We start from the raw sequence: 26,714 nt of genomic DNA on the forward strand, positions 1-26,714 counted from the left end.
CAAGTTTTTTTTTAAACGTATTTAGAAATATGTGTTGATTCCATGTTTAATTCTTATCTTGTTTCCATAGTTTCTAATCTATAATTGAGATACGAATGATAATATTTTTATTTTTACTTTATCTTATTTATTGAAATTTTTTTTTTTAAAGAATACCTGATTGAAGCTTTAGTTATGATTTTTCACCCTTATCCTTAGAAAAATAAATGCTATGCCCATATTAATGGTTTAAATTTGTCTCCTAAGTATATAATTCTCAAAGAGCACATCTTTTAGTTTCAAGTATTTTATCTAAATCTTGATAGATATATAGTTATGGTATCTAAAACGAATCATATTATTATTAAAAAAAGAATTTCTTTTCTATTTAATAAAATCAAGTAAGGAAAACAAATTGTTATAGTTATTTTAAACCATGACAAGATAACGATTGGAATAATTTTATTGAAACTGAAATGCCCTGTTAGATAAACTTTCGATTAGATGCCATACTTGTATCGTCCTTATCGGTGAGGGAGTTAAACATTTTGCGGTCCCAGATAGTCTGCATTAGGAGACCCTTCGTTAATTTAGTTTTACGTTTTTAATTTTATTATGCCAATAATTAATTTAATTACATTTATTTTAGTAACTTTCGAAAATGCCATTTATGTATTTCTGAAATAAGACTCATAATTGCGCGATTTTATTTATAAGCAGATGCTCAGTGTTAATAAATACTGTAATAATTAAATGAACGAAATGAAACAAATGGAGAGTGAAGAGTTGCACTTGACAAAATATTGTTTCTCCAGTATTTTCTAATTCATAGAATTTATTTATTTGACAACTCGTGTTATAAAAATTTTTTTAAACGATTTGCTTGCAGTCCCAATTCAGCATATCGGATATTGGTTGCTGCTTAATTTGCCTGGTGGAAAATCCCCCACTAATTCTTATGCAACGTGGGAGTTGAATATAATATTTATTTATTTATTAATTTTTTGTATCTCAAAATCTTCTTAATTTGTTGGAATAAGTACTTTCATTCGTCTACTCGGGTATCAATCTTCATGAGTGTTTTTTAATTATAATATTAAAATTAGCAATCCTGAAATAATTTATATAAAAAAAATAGATAAGGAGAAGTAGAGGTGGAACTTGTAAATTTTTATGAATATTTATAACATCATATTATTATATACAAACTGATTATACTATACTACTTACTATATCAAGAAGTCACACGTCTTTGCAAAATTCGAACCGTTTTGTTCTTATTTGCTTTGCTTATTATTTTAAGCAAACAAATTTCATTTACTCTCTTTATTATGAGTTTACATATTTTCTAGAATTTCCTCTGCCTACATTGACATTTTATTTATTTCCAATATATCTTTAAAATTTATATTTTATTCAATATGGTTGCTCAAGAACATTTTGAAGGGACACCGTTTATTTTTTAAAGAAATCTAAGAGGGGAAAAAAATGGATCAAATTTTAATTTCAGAAAATTCCATTCATTCGCATTTGCCCTTCGGCTACTACTTTTGACTATATATTATCATCATTCATTAATTATTTAAATAATTATTTTTTTTAATATGCCACGTTTTTAAAACTTGACAAAAAAGTATTAAATAATTTCTCCTAGCCCTATACATATTGTCTTGTAAATTTATGATTGGGAATTTTGAAAATTCATTGGTCTGGGGCTACGGAAACTTATTTTATACTTTTTAGTCCGTCTTAAAAACGTGACTTTGTAAGTATAAAATTTTAAATAATAAGTTAATTTCTCGATGAACTATCGACTTGCCATGTCACCGTATGCCGACAATGAAAGTTTTTAGTCTATTAAAAAATTTGTATCGAACAAACAAATAGACAGCTTGGGAAACGAGTTAATATTGCATTGTCTTCCAGGTTTAAACTGTTTAAAATTGGAATTCATCAAGAGGTTAGATTGAAATCGATTGTGAAATTTGCATCGAACTGACAAAGCAGGAAGCGAATTTATAAAAATGCAATAGAATATTTAAGGAAATCATATGGATTCTTCTACTGGTTTTGCTTAGTTTCAGTTTCATTGTTTTTTATTATTTCTACTTTATTATATCTGATAGCTAACATTGAAAGATAATTTGTTTTATTTAATGAAATTATTTGCAACAGTTTTAGTTGTTTCTTGATATTTTTCACATATGACCTAGGTGCAACTGTTAAATTAATATGTGGTTGTGTGTAATAAAGGGTAAGAAATGAAATAAATGCTATAGCCAAGTGCCATGTTTTAGATAATAATTTTAAAAAAGTAATACATTTAAATTCTGGCTGTGTTGCATTTATTGAGAAAAGTATGGCATCGAATGCACAAACACAAAATATACAATATAAACCATTTTAACAATACATTTCTTATGAACATGGCTGATCACAGCTTTTTTTAAATTGTAGATAGAGTTAATTTTTTGAAATTTTAATAGATCGCTTATCTATTATGAAATTAAATTTGATTTATAATTTCTTAAAAAAACACCTTTAATATGCACTTCAACTGCTAATGCTACTGCATCGAATTAGATACTTTTTGTCTTGGCACCACTAATTACGCTTTCAACAAACACAAATATCGACTTTATTATATTGAGTTGATGCTTTTTTTTTAAAATTATGGATTAATATTTTAGAATGTCATAAAATAGATGAAATATCTGAAAAGATTTTCAAATGTTGAATTAAAAATCTGATAGCTTTTTAAAAATTAAATTTTACTAACTTTCTTGGAGAAATTTAGCCATTATAAATATCAGAAATTCTGCACCAGGAATGCCAAAATTTCACTGAAAGTTTTATTTATTATCTTTTCACCCAAAGTTTAGAAATTGTGAAAGAATACCCCCCCCCCTTCCCCATTGAAACATTTTGGAAGGTAGCTCAAAGAATCTTGAAAAATTTTATTGGAACATTGTTAAAATCATGCAGCTTAATTGTAACATAGTTTGATATTCAGTATATTCTTCAGAATGCAAAAAGGAAAATTGAATATTAAAGAAAAATTCTTTTAAATTATTTTACTATTGTATTTATTGGATATGTAATATAGTATAAAACAAGTGTGCTTATTATATATTCTTATAATTCTTTTCAGCTGAGAATGAAAGAATATTTTCCACAACAGGAATGTCAAAAGAAACTTGTCCATCTCCTTTGAGCAAAGCTCCTCAAACGAAAGGTGAGATTGGCAGTTCCTTTGATTTTCAATTACTAGCTATTTGCAACACTTTTGATATTAAAAGCATAAATTGAATTTTGCCCCCTTTTTTTTAATGTGTATAATTTTTAACAGTACTTTTATTATGGTAATGCAATTCAAAACATTTTTCAGCATTTTGTCAAATATGTAATTGAAAGTTTAGGAAGGAAAATTCTATTTATTATTTGAAAAGTTTTTATGTAGAAAGTAAAGAAGAATTTCCAGTGACACTAATACAATTTGCAATTACACAATAATATGCATTTTAAATGGTGCTATGATGCAAGAAATCTCAGCTACATGAGTAATGTTCATAACAGAACAAGTGTAAATTTATTAAAATAGTATGATAATAACCTCAATTACAATTAGATAGTGCTTAAAAATATTTTCTTGAAGTAATTATGAGCATCAAATTACACATAAGAAATTTTATTGAAATCAAACACAACCAATATTCTTGGCAAATTGGCTGGTCAACATATGCAGTTAAATAAGATAATAATAAGGTTTCAAATAATTTAGTTTGAAGATTTTTCCTTCCATACTCATGTAAGAGCTTTTAAGATCCTCATTTATGTAAAAAGTTTGAAAAATGTCAATTAACATGGGTTATCCTAACTTTTCTTTGTAATATTTTTGTTTTAGATTCCTATTGGTTTGCACATGGCAAAACTGGAGATGTTTCGCCTGCGGTTAATGATCCTAAATCGGGAGGTATGCATTTAAAAATGCTTTTGAATAAAAACAATTTAGAAAATTGTGTAAAATAAAACTGATCTATGAAAAGTTGCAGTTTATTAATCCTGAGCACTTTTTATCACATATTTATTTTAGTGATGTCTTTTTCTTGCCTACTATTATGAATCTTTGAGAGCATATGTGCAATTTTTGTTTATCAGTTTAAAAGAGAAATTATCAGAGATCTTTGAATGTTTTTAGCTGTTAGATTTTTTAAAAAAATGCAATGATTACTTATAAATGAAAGTAATGCAGTAAAATTGATAAATATAAAAAAATTGATAAATAAATTATCATTAAATAAATTTTATCAATTACAAAATTGAAAAGGTTTAAAAAAATTCCCATATATAGTGGTGGCCAAAATTATGGACACTTTCGGAAAGTTTTATGTTTTCTAACTTTGTATGCTTATAGAAAATGTAAGGTTTCACAAAATGCAAACTATTACACATCATTTGAAGGAGAATTTAATTCTGATTTCAATACAAGAAGCAAAATTCAAATATTTGTAATGCAAAAAAAGTTGAGTGGCAATAATTATCGACTTACATTAGAAGCTGATGACTGCAGTGAGTTATCAGTACTTAGTAGGGTAGCCTTTATTTTTTATTACAGCTTCAATTCGATATTTCGATTGAGCTGACTAGAGTTTTAAGCTCTTCCTTTGTTATTACAGGATGCCAAAAAACAATTATAGTCTCAATGAATTCTTTTTTATTTGACAAATGCTTCATATGTACAAGAGTTTTCAGATGGTGCCATAAGTTCACAATAATTTTGAAGTCAGGACTGTTTCCTGGTCATGATAACAATTCAGTGTTCTTTGTACTAAAGCACTCTTTCGATATTTTTGCTATGTAGCAAGGAGCTGAATCCTAATGAAAAATAAATTATGCGTTGTTAGGAAATAGATCACTAATGGGAGGTGTAAATTTTGACTCTAGAATAGTATCAATGTATTTCCTTGCAATTACTGTTCCATCGATAACATCAAGGAAACTAAGATCTTCTACTGACATGCATGACCAAATCATAACACTAACTGAATTCTTCATAGTTGCCTGAATGCAGCCAGGATGTAGTTCTTCGCCTATTCTATGTCTTACCTATTTTCACTATCACTACCGAATAACAATATGTTTGTTTCATCACTCCAAATAACTTGTAATTACTGATTATCTGCCCAATTAATGCATTCCTTTGACCACCATAATCTTTTTATACGCTGCTTAAATTGAGATAAGGACTTTCCCGTTGAATTCTGCCTCTTAATCCAACATCTAATAATTTTCTCCTGATTGTTCTTCAACTGACATAAATGCCAACATCATTCAATTGACTTCTGATGGCCACTGATGGCATTCTTCTATCTTGGAGGCATAGTCTTTTTATTTTTCTGTCATCTACAGATGTGGTTTACCTTTTTTCAGCCATTTCCTGCTTTGTTTTTTATTGAATTTGTCTTCTAATATCGTAAACCAAATTTTCGAATTCCAGATGTAATTACTGAATCACCCACCTGTCTTGCAATTTCAGCATAGGAAGGACCACATTCATGTATTGCATTAATCTTTGTTCTCTTTCTAGAAGCTCAATATATTCTTTTATTTGATGCCATTGATTCTTGACTAAATATTAGAAATGTTTACAAAAATTCCAACTGTGTATTAAAAAGTTTAACAAAACTTCTAACTTGAAATTTAATTACATAAAAAGCAGCCATACTTCTAAAGAGAAAGCACAATAATGACTTTTCCAACTTTAAACATGGTGTCAGCTTCTACTAGCAGTTAATAACATTTGATTGGTTCAAGAAGAACAAAAACAGTGATTTGCCCGGAAAATTAGAAATTACAATCCACTTCATCACTTTGTTTGTTATTCAGATTAAAGTAAGAATAACTTTTTTTGTATTGCAAATATTTAATTTTGCTTTTTGTATTGAAATCAGCATTTAATTCGCTTTAAAATGATATGTAAGAGTTTGCATTTTGTGAAATGTAACATTTTATATAAGCATACAACGTTAGAAAACATAATGATTTTCAAAAATGTCCACAATTTTGACCACCACTGTATATATTATAATATTTGATTTTTAATTCTCTTCCTTGTATCGTGATGAGCTTCATTAATGAAAAATACTCTGCTATAATTTTTTAATATTTATGCTTCTTGCATATAAATACTCATGTTTTAAATTTTTATTTTTTAAAATTTCAGTTAATATTTCTGAGTGGACATTGATTCATATTTTTATCACTGCTGATTTTTTATACACATCTCTGAAAAAGAAATATGAAAAAAGAATTCTATTTATTGTAATTATTCTAATATTCATATTCTTATATTTGTAAATATTTAATTCTTGTAATATATGCATGCATATATTTAATGGAGAAATATCTCTTATATTTTTTACATATATTCTTTTAAATAAGTTTTCTTTATGTAAAGTTTCTGCAACCATATTCATTTGTTATTTGCTTCCTATTATTTTAAGAAATAGCAATATTATAGGTAGCAAATCTTGAGAGTATTTTAAATATATGACCTTTTGCATTTGATTTCCAATTCTTCATAAAAACCCAATCATCTCATCTATTATTTAATCAGCATGATGCCCTGGTGCTGTAACAAATGCATTAATTTTGATTGTTATTTTTTTGGTTATTTAATATTTATGACTTGGAACTGTGGTTATGGGCAAAATTAGGATTTAAAAAAAATTATATGAATGTCTATCTTCAGGTGATACTAAAGACCAGCAGGGCCAGAAAGATAAAGAGGAAAAGATCCGACAGTTCCGTGAAATGCAAGAAGAGGAAAGAGTAAAGAGAATGCGAGAGTTAGAACAACAGTTTCAACAAGCCAAGAAGCACAGAGAACAGCAAGAGGAGGAAAGACGGCGGAGGATAGAAGAGGCACGTATTAAAGAGCTTGAACGAAGGCAACAGGTGGAGGAAAGGAAGAGACAGATATGGGAAGCAGAACAGGTATTATATTAGTTTACTTATGTTCTTCTTTGTCATGATTTCATTGGCCATTTCAATCTTTTTCGTGCACAGATTCTGTATTAAAAGATTTTCTCTACTTATGGAATAATACAATTGTTGCAAAATTAATGAAATCCTTGTTGAGCTAATCTTCTGACTGTTTATTATTTCTTTGGTTTATTGAATCTTTTTACTTCTGGTGGATAAAATTATTGAATATGAGGATAGGCAAGAATAGTTAATATTGTGTTTAATGAAATAGCAGGATAATTATTATCTTGTAATGATTTGATGGAAAAAAAATTAAACTCACTCCTTTTTTCATACCCAAAACCACTACCTTAAGAAGAAATTTAAATTGAGTCTGACTCTCATAATCTAAATATTTATCTCATTTCTTTTATGTATTAAGGCAAAGGAAGGACTTCATGAATGTAGAACTAAATGTGATCCATACTTTTTTTTGAATTATCTGCTGCAATAGCAGAGCAGTAGAAAAACTTATAACTTGGCCACTGTGAACTGTCATGTATTAATTGTTTTTTCACTAATATTTTTATTCTGTTGATAGGTTTTCAAGCTAATGTTTAATTTTTTTTTTTACTTTCTCATTGTTTAAAACATTAAATGGATATGATATGTTTATTTTATAATTGTGGAAAATTCTTTAATATATAATGAAGTAATGTAATTCTGTATTCATTTGCATTACGAACTGAAAATATTTATTTATGTAGTGATAATCGTATAGAGGAAACAATAATTTATGATTTAATGGTTCCAATATCAAGTGGATTTTCCAATTTATATTTATTATTTTTTGGAAAAAATATAATAATATATAACATTTCTAGATATTGTGTCTTATATGTACATTATTCAAATTTTGTAATGCAATTGCTTACAACTAAAAATAGTGTCACTTGTACAGGTGTGAACTGTAAGAAATAAACTGGAGCTTTTGCTAATAAGAAATAAACATGTACCTACTTCCTTAAATTAAAAAAATAAATGAATGCATACACACATTTCTTATTATTTGTAATATTTATCTTTTGAATGTATATGTTTCTGTTTTGTTAATCAGATAAATTAATATGATTTGCTGATAAATTTTAATAGCATCATATTTTAATTTTTCATAGGAAAGAAAAGAAGCTATCCTTCGCCGGAACATGGAAAGAGAAGCAAGAATTGAAGCTCGACGGAATGCTCAGAGGAATTCTCAGAGTTATGTTTTTGGCAGCTCCACACCCAGAACGTTTGACCTAGATCTTGCAGCTATTGGAATGGGACGCAGTATGAATGCTGGCTCTGTACTGATGTCCTCTGTTAGCAGGAGATCTGAAGAACGAGAATTGGGTCCACCTCCTAGAGCTACTTCTGCTTGTAGTCTGGACAGAAAGTTTGGTTAGTTTTAATTGAACTTTATTTCTATCATTTGGTTTTAATTGAATGATAATTGACATAAAATGATGCTATCAAATGTAAAAGAATATTATTTTTATATCCTGCCAGTGTGGCTTCATTTCATTTACTGTCTAGAAAAACTCTTACATGATACATGCCAAGAATATCATATCATTTTTTGGAACATAGTATCCTATTAGTTTTTCCAACATTCTGATAACAATCGTTTTGTTTCTTTCACTATATAAAGCACTGAAATTATGCAGCTTAATTGCTTTAAATATAATAATTTGTCCAAATGCTTCTTAGGAGTAGTAGCCAATTCCTACCCATTATTTTTGAATGAAATTATTCGAAAAACATACAGCTACTCCATCAAAAGCACTGGGATTAAGATAGCAAGATAATTTTTTGGTCATTAATCTAACCAATTTGGTTTCCAAATCATTTAATTATGATTTATTTATTTTGCTTCCTGTGTTGTATCTATTTTTTTTCTTTTACTATTATTTTTTTTCAAATTAACTTATTTTGTATGCAGATAGTGCAAAAGTAAGTAAAGTAAAAGTAAAACAGTGATCAATTGTCAAATGTACATTTAAGGTTTGCAATGTTTTGGATAATGCTTAAGATAATTTTTCTTTAATGTTAAGAATGGCAATCTTTCTTTATGATTATAGAATAATCTTCATAAATATCTGAGGCTTTTATTTTTATTTATTTTTATATTGATTTATTTTGCTTTTAATTTTACTGATTTTTAAGACTTTTATTTTTTTTATTTTTTAGTGTTTCTAACGTTATTCTGAGGATCTCATATACAGATTTAGTTTTATCTTCCACCACATTTAAATCTTGTGAAAGAAAACTTATATTTTTGTTTGTATTATATAGCTAAAATTAACATAATTATATTTTTCATACAATAATAAAACAAACGTTTTTTTTTTTGCAACCCTTAAATGCATTTGTTGGGATAATACTTTCTTTAAGTTATGACTTTTGAGCTATTCTGCATACCTATTATATATTATTTTCTTATGTTCCACCTTCCTTTCCTGTCAAAATCTTTAGTTTATGTTTTCAGTCTTTTAATTTTGTATTTTACAGAAAATGTTTCAAATGATGACTTCTTTCATAACGACCAACCTGATTACTTTCGATCATCAAGCCTTTCACCGATGCCTAGCAGAGTTAGTTATCTATCTAAGCAAATCGCTATGCAGCATAAGAGTTCCAATGAAATGAAAGCCTGCCTCTCGATGTGGGATAGCAATGTCCAAAGCCATCCTAATTTTTTTGATAGCCCATCCACTGGCTGGCTGGTAGGGTCGGGGGTTTTAGTTGGTGAGTAAGGGATATGTGGGTTGTCGTCATGTGCCGTGAAGGAATGCTTGCCAATTTTACTTCCTCTATAACTCAAAAACAAATTTCCAGCTTTGCATGTATTGTCCTTAAATTTGCTTCTTACTGTAAATGCTTTGCAAAAAGAAGAAAAAAAAAAATCCCAAATTCTAATAAGACTGAAAAAAAAAAAATGCTTCAGAAGTAACTTTTTAAATATTTGAACTAATGAAGATGCGAATATCATTTAATTTAAAGCATTTTTAAATTATGTCTGGGATTGGTTAATCTACTTTATTAATCAGCTACTTTACCCCTGCAAATAACATAAAATTGTGGTTAAATTAGAACAATTTATAAAATAATTTATTTATACATGTGTAAGTAACACAAGACTTTAATGCAATTTTATTTATAAATATGTATGGTTATTTGTTAAAGTAAGTATTAATGAACCATAAATATTACTGAATGATAAAATGTTATTTTAGATCCAGCTTATGGAACTATTTGTTTAATGCATAATAGCAGACTTTTTTTTTTTTTTTTTTTTTTTTACAAGAGCTGTGGTGAATTAATTAGGTATAATGATTTGTTAAATGTGAAATAAAAGTTTGGAGAAGGACGAGATAGAAATGTTTTAAAACTTAATGCTTTAGTAGAGAGGTCTGGTATATGATTTATAGTAACATATTTCAATATGAAAATATTTTCTTTTCCACAAAAAGCATTTTATTTCCAATTTAAAACAACTTTAAGATTCATTGTATGTAATGTATCTTTTCCTGTTAATCTGATTGACAAAAATCGATTGAATGAATATTGTCATAATGTTCTTACTTTGTGAAGTAGATTTTTAGAAACTGCAGTAGAAGCTTTTGTATTTTGTTATGCAAGTATGTGGCATGCTGTAGAGTAGTTAGAGCATTGAACTGTCATCTATTTACTTTTGCATGTTTATTTTTCATCATAAAGTTTGTTGCACGGCCAAATTCTGATAATTTTATTCCTCTAATTGTAGTTGACTAATTAGAATACTTCTCAGATTTTAGATTATTTTTAATTTTATGAATGATGACTGATTCTTTTAATAATTTGAATTTTATATAGTTTTAACAAAATTAATTTTATGTTTCTTTGTTTTTAGAAGCATTTTTTATTTAAGTTTGATTAAAGATTTTTTTTATCCTGTCTTATTATGTAGTTAAAATTGCCTCTTAGTTCAACCATGATTACCTTTTTCTGCTAATAGGAAAAAGAATTTAGTTTTCTTCTTATGAAAGTAATGAAAGTTTGAAAATTATTTGTCTTGAGTAATTTGTAGATCCAGCAATCTTATATATTTCCTTGCTATGTTTATAAATTGTAGCATTAATGAAATTAAACTGGAACTTTATAATAAAATAAGCAAAATTAAACTGCCTTTTGTGTAATAATATTTTTTTTGTTCCTATTATTTTTTTCAAGGCATTTAGTATAATTTTCATTCATTCGTGGTATATGGGTTTTGGGGGACTTTCATATATACAATTGATATTGGAATACATTGTGAAATTTATCCTAAATCCACAAATTTTGAGAATATTTTAAATAAGTTTATAGACATAAATTAAATATTGATTGATATGTTGTTTTCTTGCTTTATGTAAGTTAAAACATTTCAGAATTTCAAACTTATTTCTGGTCATTCTTTATTTCTGAATCATGAAATTACTCTCTAACTTATTTATAATTTATAGGGGAAGATTGCATGTCTCGCAGTATGGTATCATTGTCATCATCAACTTTCCGAGGAAGAAAGAGGACAGACATCATGCCAACTCTGACAAGAGAGCGCAGTATTACACCACATGTCACTCCACGAGGTAATAGCTATATGAGAGCTGTGAGTATGACTCGCCTTGACCAACTGGCACAGCCACGACGGACATATCGCGACCCCGGAAGCTTTGCTGCAGGCACCACTACCAATGAGGGCCCCAGAACAGTATCTCCGAGCATGAGCAAAAGTATGTGCAATCTTGCCAACTCTTCAACAGTTGGTAAGAAGGCACATACTCCCATGTCATCCAAGGGTAGCATGACTAGAAGTATGCTTCATTTGGCAGATTCGCCTCAAAAAGAAAACAGAGGTCTTACTCCCTCACCAACTATGCCTAAAAGTGGAATGCGTTCTGCTCAAAGCATGTTGCATTTGGCTGTGGCTCCCAGGCTCACTCGTGCTGCTCGCCTTCGAGCTGAAGCACTTGCGGGTAATCGTACTGTGTCTGCATGGAATTTGAATAAGGCTGAGAATTATCAGACTTCAAATTATTTGTCTCCAGCAGGTATGCATGAGCATGGCTATGTGCCTGTATTTTGTTGCTTTTAATGCTTTCAGATTTAAAATTTTTCTTTATTTTTTGTATGTGCTTACTTTGGATATTTTTATGTGTACTTATTAATATGTTTGCTGGAGAGGCTTCTGGTTTTAAGTAACCTAATTTTACTAACATACAGTTTCAAGAACTTAATATATAAATTTATCATTTTTTAAAATTCTTTTTGATTAAATAGTATCTTGTCTTTAGTGTATTTAAATTTATTTCTCTTATAGAAGTATCAAAAATTTATATCTATTCCGTCATTTTTAAATATATTTTTTATATTTTTTGCTTTATAACCTTTTTTTTTGTTTTTTATTTCAGAATGTATTTATATTGTAAAATCATTTTTGTTAAATGCCTTTTTTTATTTTTATTTTCTTATAATATTTAAAATTTGCAATAAAGATGATATTACTATATGAATATAAACATTTAATCTAATTAAAATATTGTTATCATTTTATTTTTCAGTTCATAATTGATATACTTTTTGAAAATGGTTCTTTCAGCTTATTTTACTAATATGTGCTCACATTTGTTAGTTTTATGTTATTAGTTTCTGTTTTCCTTTGAGCTTTCTCTGTCACTTTCTCTTTAACTCTATTTCTATAGTCTCTCTATAACTTTTATATTAGGAATTTAAAGTTTTCTGCATGCTTTATCTTGTGACTGATGATTTCTTTTGACTTCTTTCATATTTCTACTAAACCTGCATGTTTCACTTATCTTTGGGATTTTAATTGCATGCTCTTAATTATTTGTAGTTCTTAAATAATACTTTGTCTATTATGTACTAGTTACATGCCCAAACCTTTGGTGGTGGTGTCCTTTGCTGTGAGTTACTTTCTATCATTTTAAAGTCATAAGTTATTCAGCTTTAAGGTAGGTTTTGTGGTTGTGCTCAGTTTTGACCATTCATTTTGAATATTGTCCCTCTTTAATATGAAATATGTATTTAAATGTGTGTAATAAGTTTTGGTTTTTAATAATATTATCATTGAATTTTTTTATCTTCATGTTAATTGATTCAGAATAATTCACAGAATATTCCTCCAATATATATATATATATATATATATATATATATATATATATATATATATATATATATATATATATATATATATGTGTGTGTGTGTGTGTGTGTATGTAGGAAACTTTAATTTTTTTTTCAGGAAGCATAATTTATGTACAAAAAGATGAGTCAATCTACATCGCGACACAAGAGCTAAAGAGACAGGAATTTTTTTCTTTCGATCATTTAACTGTGAGATTTTGATTGGAATTGGTATCTTTAAAAGAATGTGATAAGCATTAAGAATTTTTATCTCTTGACTTAAGAGTGAGAGAATCTGCTGAATTCATCGGTTTTTTAGAGCTCATATTAAAATGAATTAAATAAAAAGTGGAATTGGATCAGGAAATAAGAGACCATTTTAGAATGAAGTTTATATGATTAAATTAAGATAAAAAATTGGAAATTAATTATTTTATTAATTATTATATTAGAATTAATTTAGAATTCAAAAATCATTGCACAGACAAACATAATATGGATAGAGAGAGAATAATAAGCAAGTAAAAATAAAAATATAACAACAAATAAAGTGGAAAACAAATGTAAACCAGAGTAAAGAAAAAAAAAAAAAAAAGTGCTTAAAAATATATAAAGGGGAAAAAAAAAATAGAGAACACATGTGAACACATAATTCCTTTTGTGATTCATATTTATTTCATTCTGAATGAGCAAATTAATGCATTGCTTGCAAATTTCCTATTCTGTTTCCAACTGATTAATACTGATTTACAGTTATATATAGTGAAATAGAAAATTGTTACTTTAGCATTATCGGAATTGCCTTAATAATTTTTTTCAAAAATTGTGTTTTATATAAATCTTAGTTTGAATTCTGTATTTCCATAGGTATCCAATTTAATTTGGCTTGCTTGGGAAATAAATATTAAATGAATTATAATTCTGAAAGATTTGATATTATCTTAAGATTTAAATGGTAGATTCTAAAATTGTGTATCAAAATTATTAATTTTTATTTTAATTTTGATTATATTATGTTGGTAAATTATGAACATAAAATTTTATATCAAAATTAAGCTTTAATTAATTATTTCCTATTTATTTCCCTGAGTTTTTATAATTTGTTATTTCTTTGATTTTTTAAAAAATATATATATATGAATGATTTCTGGAACTGTTTTATTATATTGTTTTATCTATCTTCGTGCTTTTAAAATTATTTTGGAAAATAATTAATATTTTGTATTATTTATTTCAATTTGAAATAGGTAAAGATACTTCTCGCTCCCCATCAAGACCTCAGAGTTCTATGTCTGGAACATCTGAACTCAGTACTGCCTCTAGTTCTGCAGTGAATATGAGACACAGGCCAGCACCCAGGAGACCTAGGCCTTACAGTGTACATGGTTCTATAGTAGACAGTTCTTCAGTTTCAGCCCATTATACTAAAAAAGAACCAGAAAGGCCAGCCAGATTAACTGAAAGAAATAGTATGCTTTTTGTATTTGTATTTCTTTTGTTTTTTTGGAGAGAGAATATAATATACTTTTCACTTATTCTAGAATATTGAAGTTTATATATCAATACCAGTGGAAGTATTATTTTTTTTCGTAACAATCTTTGGGAAAGTTTTAGGCTCGTACTTTTTTATGAATATAATTTTATCCCATCATGGTTAAATGATTTCTTTGTTTCTTTTATAGTATTATGCCAATTAAAATTGTAATGGCATTTTTATTACTATCACACTACTCTGCCAAAAATATGTCCATTATATGCAATAATGTTTATTGCTTGGATCTGAATGTAATCAGAACAAAATTATGAGTGTTTTGAAAACTTAAAAACATAATCCTCCTATTTAACTTTATTAGGAATGATTTGTAGTTGCTTATATTTTTACACAAGGACTAATTATTTAGTTCTTTCAATTTTTTATATAATCAGAATCTATTTTTTATTTTCGAATATCAATTGAGTAGGATGAATAGCTTTTAATACAATGAAATTTATATATGTCACTGTAAGTAATTTAACATTTAATGTCTTCTATACAAATACTATTTTCTGTCATTACAGCATCTGCACCAAAACCAGAAAGAGCAAAGAGTGCTAATAGAGAAAGCTCTGAGATAAAGAACACTAGACCTTTAACTGCTCCCAAAAAGCCAATTCCTCCTCCAAAACCAGTAGATGTAGCTGCCAAGGCTAAACCTCATCCTGTGCCCATAAAAGACAATTTAAGAAAGGTAATTTTTTAAGAAATTTGTGACAAATCATTTTCATTTAACAGGAAATACCAGTGTAAGTATAGTAATTTTCCCATTTGGTATTCAAAAATGATTTAATCCCATTAAAAAAAAGGGTGGAAATTTACTATGGATTAAGAACTTGATATGATTTCTTATAATTTAGAATTTATAGGATGTTCACACATATGTTCATATTGTGAAATATTTTTTTTAATTAGTAGGGATTTCCCTAAACTAAAATCAGCCCATGTGTTTTTATTTGGTAAATATAAATAATATTTCATAGTCTGTGCAACATTTAAGCAGTAATGTTTGCAAATATCTTAGATTCTATCACAATACTATTGTCTTAACAAATCTCTGAATGTTATGATTGTAACAAACAAAAGAAATTTTTAAAAAGTCATAGAATTTTGGTTAATTAATATCTTAATGCTTTGAATATTTGTTCTAAAACAATTAAAAAAAACATTTGAGTTTTGGCTATACCTGATCCACACTGGTTATTTTAACCATTGGATTTTATAAAATATTTCAATAAATTTTTTAAAAACTAACTTGTTTTTTTCATAATGTCATCTATAAAAACTAACATGTTTGAAGTTTGATGGTTGATTTTGGTATTAATTATTGTAGTTGAAGCAGGGAAAAAAAAAATCATATAAAAACATATTGCAATTAACATAAAATCGAGTTCAGTAGAATATTTTCCAATTATTGTTATATTTTTATAATGCCTGATTGCAGTACTTGTATATTTTTATTGCCTCTGGTTTAATTGCCAAGCAATTGAATTATATTACCAAGATAATTGCATTAGGTATTAGAAAGCTTGACAATCTTGGCATAGTCTGAAAATTGCTAAGTAAATGGAGGAGGGTTCATAAATATAGACAAGTTCCTGAATTACTCTTTATGGAGAAATTTATTTTCATTGATTGAAATATAATCTGATCTTGTATTTCATAGAGAGGAAAGCCTCCCACCAAGCCTGCCACTGATGAAAATAAAGTACCTATAGATAAGAATGAAAAATCTCTTGCAAGTTCAGAAAAGAATGCAGAACAAGAGAAGGTTGAAACTTCAGAAGTAAAAGATTTGCCTGTTACTGATACTAAACCTGGCTCTGCTGTCACATCTCCTACAACAGACTCAGATATGATGCTTGTAAGTTCTGATGACTCCAAAATCAGTGCTGTAATGGGATCTGATATGGATACTTTTAGTCAATCAGTAACCGAATCTGATCGGTATGTACAAGAATCCATAGTTGCCTCTCTATCTGAGTCACAGAATGCTTCAATAAATGTCACAAATAATGAAAGTGAAGTTACTGAGGATAAGGATAATGCATCTCAAAGCATTCCAAACAAAGCTCAACAAGTAGAATTGGAATCAGAAACTCCTACTCAATCTCTACAAAAAGATGTGAAATCAGAAAGTCCATCTCAAACTCTACAAACAGAAATTCCATCTCAGACTCAACAAATAGAAAACCCACCTCTCACTCAACAAAAAGAAGCAAAACCAGAAACTCCTCCTGTAGCTCAGCAGAAAGAAGTGAAAGCTGAAATTCCCTCTCAGGCCCAGCAGAAAGAAGTGAAATCAGAGATCCCATCTCAAATGCAGACTAGTTTTTCAGAAAACATGCCTGTGCCATCCAAGCCTCGGATAACCTCAGAAGAAGAGGCAAAGGCTGCTCTTGCTGAAAAACGTAGATTAGCCCGAGAACAGGCAGAACGAGAAGCAGAACTAGAAAGGCAAAGATTGGAAGAAATAAGGTAAATATTTAATCTTTAAATCTGACAAATGATAATAATATTAATATTTGCATTAAAAATCTTTCGGTCTTCATTGATTTTCAGTGGTAAATAAATAAATTCTTTCTCAGGTTAACTTAAATATAATCCTAGAATTTAATGAAATATATTATATTCATTAGACTAAAATTTTATACTTAAATATAAATACAGTAAAGATGAATACTTTAAATTATAGACACTTTTATTTTTACTTTCTTTTTAAACATTTTGTAATCATTTTATCTCTGCAATTATGATTAATTTCTATGTTTAAGACATCCATGAGTTTTTTTTTTAATGAATTGTATCTATATATCTATTTGCATGTGAACTCATTTAGTAAAAATGCAGTAATCTAAGTGGATAGGATTCAATGTGTGGTCTTTAAACCAAAATTATAGATTATGTACAATTTTACACAAGGTCAATCTACATAAAAGAGGCAATTTTCCTAAATGTTTGCTTTATTAAATTATTTATCTTTAGAAGTGACATATTAATTTTTGTTAAACATTTTCTTCATTATCACTACTAAGTACCATCATTAAATGAAAATATTTTTTGGTAAGATATCTTGATTGTAAAATTTTTTTCTTCTGCATTATTTTGGCTTTTAATTTGTGCTTTGTGTAAAAGAAAATTATTATTATATTTTGCATTCTTTTAATTGTGTGATATTTTTTAATGTTAACTTAGTGCTTGGTATTTCTAAATTCTCTATTTAGCTGAATCCTATTTTTATTTGTTTTTATTTGAAGGTACTTAACTAAAGAAAAAATAGTTCCAATTGTTCTAGTAAGCATAGTTCACTAAATTAAGAATTAAAGATGTGTTACCAGTGCTTTGAGAATAAGCCTTTAAAAATATATATATAAATATGTATATGTATATTGAATGTGCAAAATGCCCAATTCCATGTCCTTGTTCTTCAAATGTTCTAATGCTTTTTGTTCTAAAAAACTATTTTCATATTAAGTATTCTAAGTCCATGTTGTTTGAGCATTTTTTTATTGATTCCTTCTTGATAAGAGTTAAGAGTGGAATTGTGTTATCAGATTACTCATTTATGGGAATATTATCTTTTATTATAGTATTTATTGATCTTTAAACATATCTGGCTTAAATCTCGGAATATAATTCTTTAGTTAAAGCATTAATATATACAGTTAAAAAAAACTTGAAGTACCTCATATAAAAATGTGAGAATTTGTGATATGTACTAACATATAAATATTCAGGAGACAAGAGGAGGAACAAAGAAGATTGGAGGAGGAAGAGCAGAGACGTATGGAAGAGGAACAGATCCGATTAGCGGAGTTGCATCGCCAAATAGAACAAGAGAAACTTGCCAAAGCCATTGAAGAGCAAAAACGACGTGAAAAGGAAGAGCAAGAAAAGAAAGAGGAAGAAGCACGACAGGTAAAGAAATAAATGAAAATATGCTCTCTAATATACTTATCTTCACAAATTGTTCAACAATAATTTTATTCCCAGAATTAGAATTACTAGGAGATGACTAAATTCATGACTAACTTCAACATCAGCAGTTTATTTTTCTGTTATTATTTTATTCTTATTAATTTATGTTTGAGTATGTACTTCATTCCAGTATATGTGCAAAATTCTTGATAAGCTTAAAAAATGATATGTAGCATAAAATCTTCGCATATTAAATATTTGTAAATGGAATGGTTTATTCGTGATTGAAATTTTATAGTTGAATGCAGTATCTGTTTATTTATTAATGACTTCTTCATTTGTTTTCGTACAAAATTATTTAGATGAAACCATTATGTTGTCAGTATTCTTGTTAATTCTTATTACCTAAATGATTGCATCCGTCATTCCTTCTTTTAATCACATGGTTAAATTTATTTGTGTATTATTTGAAAATTTATTGCTATTGCTAATGTGAAAAGCATTAGCTTCTTCTGTTTCTAGTTTTAAAATTTGTTGATTTTAAATAACTAGTGATAGTTGGAAATGGATTTAAAAATCTTACTGTTGTTTTGACCTTATACTTCCAAAATATATTTCTAATTAAGAAACAGCCATTTTTATTTTTGTTTCAATTTGTTAGTGACTAAAAAGCGTAGAAAAATCTCTGTTACTATTATTATTATTTTCTGTTTCTAGAAAGCAGAAAGAGAAGAACAAGAAAGAAAAGCTCGCGAGGAGGCTGAGAGACAAAGGTTAGAGCTTCAGGAGAAGCTAAGAAAAGAAGAAGAGGAGAGAGCAGAAAGAAAGAGGGTAATATATGAAGATAGTTGTCATATTGCTTCACTCAATTTTAAGCATAATGGAGATTTCATAATGTCTTACATTTTTTAAAACTTTATTTTACTGAATTTATATAATTTGAAACATTCTTTGATTTATGGAGAAGTAGCCATAGAGTTCTTTAACAATTTTTATTCTTCACAATTAAAAAAAAATAATCCAATTAAAAAATAATCCAGATTTTTTATTATTATTATTAAAGTAAAAATGAGCACAACACCACATACTGACAAGAAAGGTAGAAAGCAGAAAGAAAAGTGTGTTAAGTATTTTGAATTTATATAGCATTAGAAAGGAATTTGCTGATGTCATGTTTTAAACACTGTAAGGAAGTAACTGCCTGCACAACTGAAGCTAAACTTCAAGCAATTAGAAAATAAGTATTTTTAGAATATAAAATTATTTTTTACAACAAAAATTATTACACATATTTATGCGTTACTTATTAGAATCGCCTTTAAAATCTAAAATAAATCTGGTCACAACTTACTTCATTATGATTATCAGGAAAGATTTTCATCATGATAAATATGATCTATTGAAAATGAAGATTATTTTCTTTGGGACGTTTAAAATGCATTATAGCAGATTGTTTATGGTATTGTTGAAAGTTAGATTATTTTATATTTTATCTGTAAAGGTTGATATTGTTTTTGTTTGTTTGCATGTAAGATTTGGAATAGTGATACAAAAATTACACATCATTATTAAATATGAGAAAAGTGTATTAAGATATTTACAGTTCTTTGTGAACTTTGATTTTTATATGAATCAGTAGGCAATCTTTGTGGTAATCTGCATTTAATTTAGTTTAAGAAATTAATTTACTTTATAAATATGTCTTAGTGTTTTGTTGTAAAATTTGATCTTGCATAAGCATTAAATTTGTTTAAAAAGATTTTTCAAAGAGTTATGTTTACCATTAAGAACATAATGATACATCATTATATTGAATTACGTTTGCAGTTGAAAATTTAATGATATTTTTGTAATATTTAGTTCATAAAATTTTCAAATTATGAAGTTATTTCTGTGTAAAATATTTTGTAAGTTATCAAAATTTATTTTGATTAAATTAAGTATAAGTAGCTTATGTTTATATTCAATTTTAATCTTCAATCTTTAGTTCGCATCTTATATTTTGCCATAAAGTTATAATAAATTATTTTAATATTTTTAATTAATTTATTTTTTACAGCGTGTTGAACAAATCATGGCTCGTACTAGAGGCAGAGCAGCAACAACAGCACAATCTCCAAGCAATCCACCCAGTGATAATTCTTTAAAACCTGCACAGAATGCAGAAAGTCCTAGTGTTAATTCTTCCAGTTCTTCTGAGGTATCCAAAGTGACAAGCATCATCACTAATGGGGTCAAAGACCTCTCCTTGAGCAAAAGTACTTCCCTCAATGGTACCTCTGGGAACCACATCTCCAGTTTCAACTCCAGATCATTTTCAGAGGCAAAGCAAGTGTCTAACAACAACCCTTTGCCTGATATACTTAATTCCGAAAACATTGCTAAAAGCAATGGAACTATGGTTGTGACAGATGAGCAATCATCAAAAATTAGTGTTTCTAATAGCTTTGACTTGTTGTCAAATAGAACTCTGAGTGCCAATGAAGATAAATCTCCACAGACTAATGGGTACAGTAGCCATGAAGAAATGAGTTGTACAACTAGGTTTGTATATGGAGTTTCTTTTATTCGTTGAATTTTGAGATTTTATTTATGATGCAAATAATGATATAATTTTAGCCTTTACAATTCCATGGAATATAATTAGAAGATTGAACTTTGATTGTGTTGATGTGAATATTCACCCTCCCTTTCCCTTAAAATATGTCTTTAAATTGCTCAAAGAAACTCCGACAGATTCTCAACATTTTCTTTTCTTTTACTACTACAGCCTTAAGAATTAAATATGTATCTCATATTCACTTTAAAATTAAATATATGTTTTTGAGAAATAATCTCATTACTCAGATGAGAATGTTCTTATTGAGTACCTTTTTACCTCAAGCTGACCAAGTTTTGATCTAATTGCCCTTTTATTTTTGGAAAAGATGGTATCCCCCTTTTTACTATGTCAGTCTTGATAAATACTGATAGCAATTTTGCTTATAACCATATCTTTTTTTCCTAATTATACCCACTTAATTGCCTGGTGAGACTTTCCTCTGCTTTATTATATCAAACTATCCTGATAATACTGGTAGCAGACTTGCTAATAGCCAAACTTTATTTTCCTAATTATAACCATTTAATTATTTATAGACTGTTTGGTGAGGTGACCATTCATCAGTGCAGAATAAAAATTATGTGCTTCTTGAATGTGAATGGTTTTGAGTCCCAAGGGTTTAACTTTGCAATATGTGTCCTAATACCATAGATCTACCATTCATATAATCCTGTTGTGCTCTCAGTTTGGTCTTGAATCAAATGTCCTTAGGTTTTTGGTGTATAGTGTTATCCCAATGTCTACTGAATCTGGAAATGAAAAATTTCAATTGCTATCATAAAATTCATTCACTTTCATTGAAGATTTTTTGTTTTTTTTTTCCGATCTCAGTCATTTTTTATTATTCAAGATTGAGAGCCGAAATGAAAATTTTCAGCCTTCAGACTAAAATTTTTTTTTAAAATGTTAAATTGAAAGAATACATTTAGCATTTAAGTCCTGAATGCTGGCCCAATGAACTGTTATAAGGTCCATTCCAAAAACATTTTTTTATAGTTCCAAACTAGACCATTCTTGTTTCTAAATTTTACTCATCGAATGAAATAAGTAAAACAGCAACAAACAAAGTGCATCTATAAAAAATTGTGCATATAGGTATATATATGTGTGTGTAAATTGCAAGAATTTAGATTTATAATAGAAAAAAAATCTCTTTTATAAAGTATTTTTATATGAAAAATTCCCTTTTATATTTGTATTATATGAATTTACTTGACATTTATTTAACAATATTTTTATATCAATATTTGTTCTTAAAAATAGTAAAAATAAGTTGCTCTTATGAATAAGATAGAATCTTTGCATATAAGCATAAGACTTGCCAGATTTTTCAGTTTTGTAACTAAATATTGCTTTTTATTTTTTCAGTCCTGAAGAGAATGCTGATGTGGGGTTATTAATTGATATTCAAAGCAATCAACAGCGGAGTTACAAGTCTGAATCAGCAGATTTCACCAAACTTGTTGATGTAGAACCTACTTCCTTAGATAATAATGTAAATAATGAAAACTACCTGATCAATGTAGATGATGTCAACTCTAATTTATTTAATTCTGGAAATCCTTTTGTGGGATTTGAAGACAGTTTACAGAAAAAGCAAGACACATCAGTTACAGGTAAGTCTAGATAAAATTTTATTTCACTATGTTTATTTCTATAATGAAAATATGTTAAAGCCATTTTTGAAAAGTTTGCCAACATCTGTTATAATATGCAGATCATTTGGGTTTAAGTTCATTTATCTAAAATTAGTAGCAAAATATTTTATTCATGTTTTTAACTTCATATGATGAAATAACACTGTGTTGTTTTACTGTGATGCAGGGGTTACATAGATACTTTTAACAAACTTTTCACAATACACGAAAGATTGTCTAATGGTTGTCATTTCACATTATACCTTACATTTTTTTTTTTTTTTTTACCATTATTAAGAGAAAGGCCAGATAATTTAAATAATTTAGTCTTTCTTAAATAAATATTTTTCTCTCTTTTTTATCTGCTTAAATAATAATGAAATACTATTAAGTATTGAATAAATTGAGATGATGTAATGTGTAGAGAAAAGAAACCATTTTCAGTTGAAATAGTTCTATTTAAATTTTATTAAAAAAATTATATTAAGATAATGAGAAATAAACATGTCTGCTTTTTATTTACATACACCTACCAAAAAAAACTACACAGATTTATTTTAAAAGATATATATATTTTTTCTTTTTAAATGTTCTTTATAAAGTTTCTTTGATTATATGTGTAAATTAATATACATTTGCAGCCATATATTTTAATGTCGTCAAATATCTTAGATTGTCATTACCTAAATTGAATTAAAATAGTTAAATATGATATTGATTGAAAGGTGAATAGTAGTTATATATTATTTTTTGTATCCATTAAAATAATGTGTATGTTTGAGATGTTGTTTTTTAAAAATAAAAAAAAATTTCATTGTTACTGAAGAGTAACTTTGTCATATTTTATGTAATATTAGTTGATCACTTACTTAAGATAAAAATAATTCCTCTTGTTGTCTACAGCTTTATTTTTAATTAAAATATTGTGGCTTCAAATTATTTGAAATCTCATAGCATTTCAAAAAATTCAACTATATTGATTATTATTAGCAACTTTTTTTACATAAGCTATTAATAATTTTTAAAGATTGATACAAAAATTTGATTGAACATTGTGAGTAGAATCTTGAAGGCCATTTTTTAAAAATTATGTTTCTATTAATTAGGAACAGCAAAACTAACAACAAAACAATCTTTTACTATGCTTAGAAACATTTATTAATTAATAAAAAAATAATAATTTAAATAATTATATGAAACTTTCACAGAAACCTTAATGCTTCATAGTGTTTTTTAGCAAAATTTTATAAAATATATATGAAGAAAATCTGTTGAGTTGTTGGAATTTCTATAATATACAAACTGTTTCTTTATACTTTTATTTGTATAGATTAATATAACACTAGCCAAAAAGAGGATACTTGTTCAATATTAAGCCTACTTTTTGTTTATTTTTCCCAGATCTTCTTTCTTAGCTTCATGAAAAGGACAACTAGCAGAAAGAGTACACCATGTTTCAGTTTTGCTGTTCATAGAAATTTTTCCAAGTACTTCTTAAGGCTGCTTGTACATCTCCATTGTATAGATCTAATTTTCTTGTATTAATTCTACTAAGTAAGCACTTTAACTAAGTGTATTTACAAGTAATAACTTTGACTTCAAGGACTGTGCAAATGGAGTTTGCCCTTGAGTGTTGTCTTGGAAGTTGCTTAAAAAGTGAGATTTCATTCTGTAAAAAAAGTGAATGTGTATTTTGACAGAAAGTAAACACCTGTTTGGCTGTTATGATATTCACTAATTATTAATCTATATCTATAGTACATACACTAATTTATCATCTTCATATTTTGGTTTAATATAAAACACAGTGCTGAATTTATTCAATAGACAATATATATATTTTTTTCTTCTTTCATAACTGAATATTAGTTTGGAGTGTGTGCTGTCTGATGAAATATATTGAATTCTTAAAAATATCTCTTGCTTTTTATATAACACTTTAAGTGTAATAATAACCTATTTTGTAAAATTAAAGTAATTATTTGTAATATTATTTATATCATTCTGTATATTTAATTATTTATTAAAAGTATGTATTGTTTTAAAGTGATATGTTTCCATCTTGCTTTACTGAAAAGTACTTGTATGTTTGGTTCAATTTAAGTTTGAAATGTTTTTTGTGATATACGATATAATAAATTTGTTGCTGTTGAATTTTACCCTATTCATTTTCATCCTGAAGTTTTAAGATTTTAATTGACTCCAGTACAATTTTAACTCAAATTCATTCACCATTGATGCTATATTTCCTGTGCTGAAAATTGTGACAGCCATTCTTGCATTACATATATTGTTGAAATGATTAAAAGACTAATTTTTGATGAAGTACATTAAAGTATGTATAAATTAAAATAGTTTTAATTTAATAGGATGTCTTTTTATTTTTGTGGTTTTCTTTGACTTGAAACTTATTCATTCAACAGACATATGCATATAGAATGAAATAATAAGCATTGAAAATCTTGATTTTAAAATGGATGTATATATTTATCTTCTAGGTACTTTTTATAAAAGAAACATTTTTTGTTGTTACTTTTATGGAAATAATAGAGAGATAATACAAAATTTATGGGCCTTTCTTCTGACCTAAATAGTGGACTCGCATTATTAGACAAACATTTTAAAAAACCTTTTATAAATATATATCTATTTTGTTTTAACTTCATAAAGATATGCAAAAATCAATTACATTATTAAGTTTTTTAAGTAAATAAACTTTATTTCTCCTGTTATAATATTACTCTTATTAAAAAAATTGCTGCTTGTTCTACAGGAAACTACCATATTTATATTTTTATAATTATTAAATCTTGAAGACAGGGTGACTTCCGAAACTGCTTTTTAAATTTTCTCTTGGTTAGTTGGTCATCTGTTTACTGTTCCAGTATAGTGCACATTATCTTCAAAAGAAATCTCTGGTCATCACAGTGGTGCATAATTTAGTTTAATTCATTTATGTTTAGGACTCGCTGCTGTTTTGATATTCAAAACAGGTTTTATAATCTGTATTATTTAAATACAGATTTAATCTGTATTATAATATTTGTATTATTTTAACATGATATTGTTTTAAGGATGGATACTATTTTTTAAATTGTGACACATGCAGAAATAATTATACTGTACTGTATTAGATTTAGAACCACCATATTTGCCAGTTATTTTCCCATATTAAGTGCTCACTACAAAAGTATTTGTCAAAATTCTAATTACATTTTTAAGGAAAGATAATGGAAATGTTAACGTTTTTAATAATTAATGGTCAATAAATTTCAATTAATTTCCCCCCCCCCCAAATTTACTATTATAATGTCTAAATTTTTTTAGTTTTTGATTTTATACATATTTTTAAAGGAAAAATATTGCAAAACTACTAAACTAAACACATAAATTCTTATGTATTATTAATTGTAAATTGATTTTAAAATTCATCATAGTTAATATTTTATTCTAGGAAAACATTGAAAATTAAATGTTCCTTAGCTTCAAAATAATAAAAAGGATGCAAATTCGATTTTGATTTTTTTTTTTAGCATAAAATTATATATTTTGACTTTTTACCAATTAATATTACATACTCTCTCTGCTATCAGGAACTTGTAATTTTGAAGCACAGTAACATTGATGAGAGTTATAACTCGCTATGAGTTTTCTGTGAAACAAGATGAGCTTAAATCAGATTCTTCCTCACTAATTTCTGATTAATCTTCCAAACGATATTGTCATCAAATCTTCAAGGTAAAGTATAAGTGGTTTAATTTTTTGGGAAAAAAATGTGCAAAGGCAATAATATTTGGAATTATGCTGATTTATAGTGCATAGATTCCCAGCAGAGCAGTACTGCTTCCTAATTGGAAATAGGGCCATTCAT

At 27.3% G+C, this 26,714-nt stretch overlaps 1 protein-coding gene across 6 annotated transcripts in view; it reads left to right on the top strand.

Annotated features, from left to right (window-relative positions):
- LOC129983737 (ensconsin-like) overlaps positions 1-25,209 on the top strand; it is an 86,247-nt gene extending 61,038 nt beyond the window's left edge. For 4 of the 6 annotated variants that reach the window (XM_056093342.1, XM_056093341.1, XM_056093346.1 and 1 more), the window contains 14 exons: positions 3,131-3,214; positions 3,884-3,952; positions 6,731-6,975; positions 8,121-8,385; positions 9,496-9,732; positions 11,469-12,056; positions 14,400-14,621; positions 15,211-15,380; positions 16,353-17,164; positions 18,424-18,604; positions 19,322-19,435; positions 20,664-21,148; positions 22,575-22,822; positions 24,245-25,209. In XM_056093342.1, the coding sequence (XP_055949317.1) occupies positions 3,131-3,214; positions 3,884-3,952; positions 6,731-6,975; positions 8,121-8,385; positions 9,496-9,732; positions 11,469-12,056; positions 14,400-14,621; positions 15,211-15,380; positions 16,353-17,164; positions 18,424-18,604; positions 19,322-19,435; positions 20,664-21,148; positions 22,575-22,822; positions 24,245-24,258 (3,734 nt within the window). In that variant the 3' untranslated portion in view covers positions 24,259-25,209. The remainder of the gene's footprint in view (positions 1-3,130; positions 3,215-3,883; positions 3,953-6,730; positions 6,976-8,120; positions 8,386-9,495; positions 9,733-11,468; positions 12,057-14,399; positions 14,622-15,210; positions 15,381-16,352; positions 17,165-18,423; positions 18,605-19,321; positions 19,436-20,663; positions 21,149-22,574; positions 22,823-24,244) is intronic. The other 2 variants (XM_056093345.1, XM_056093344.1) reach the window with 2 other exon arrangements.
- Positions 25,210-26,714: the final 1,505 nt, after the last annotated feature.

The sequence above is a fragment of the Argiope bruennichi genome, chromosome 9 (assembly GCF_947563725.1).
Source record: "Argiope bruennichi chromosome 9, qqArgBrue1.1, whole genome shotgun sequence".
Lineage (NCBI taxonomy): Eukaryota > Metazoa > Arthropoda > Arachnida > Araneae > Araneidae > Argiope > Argiope bruennichi.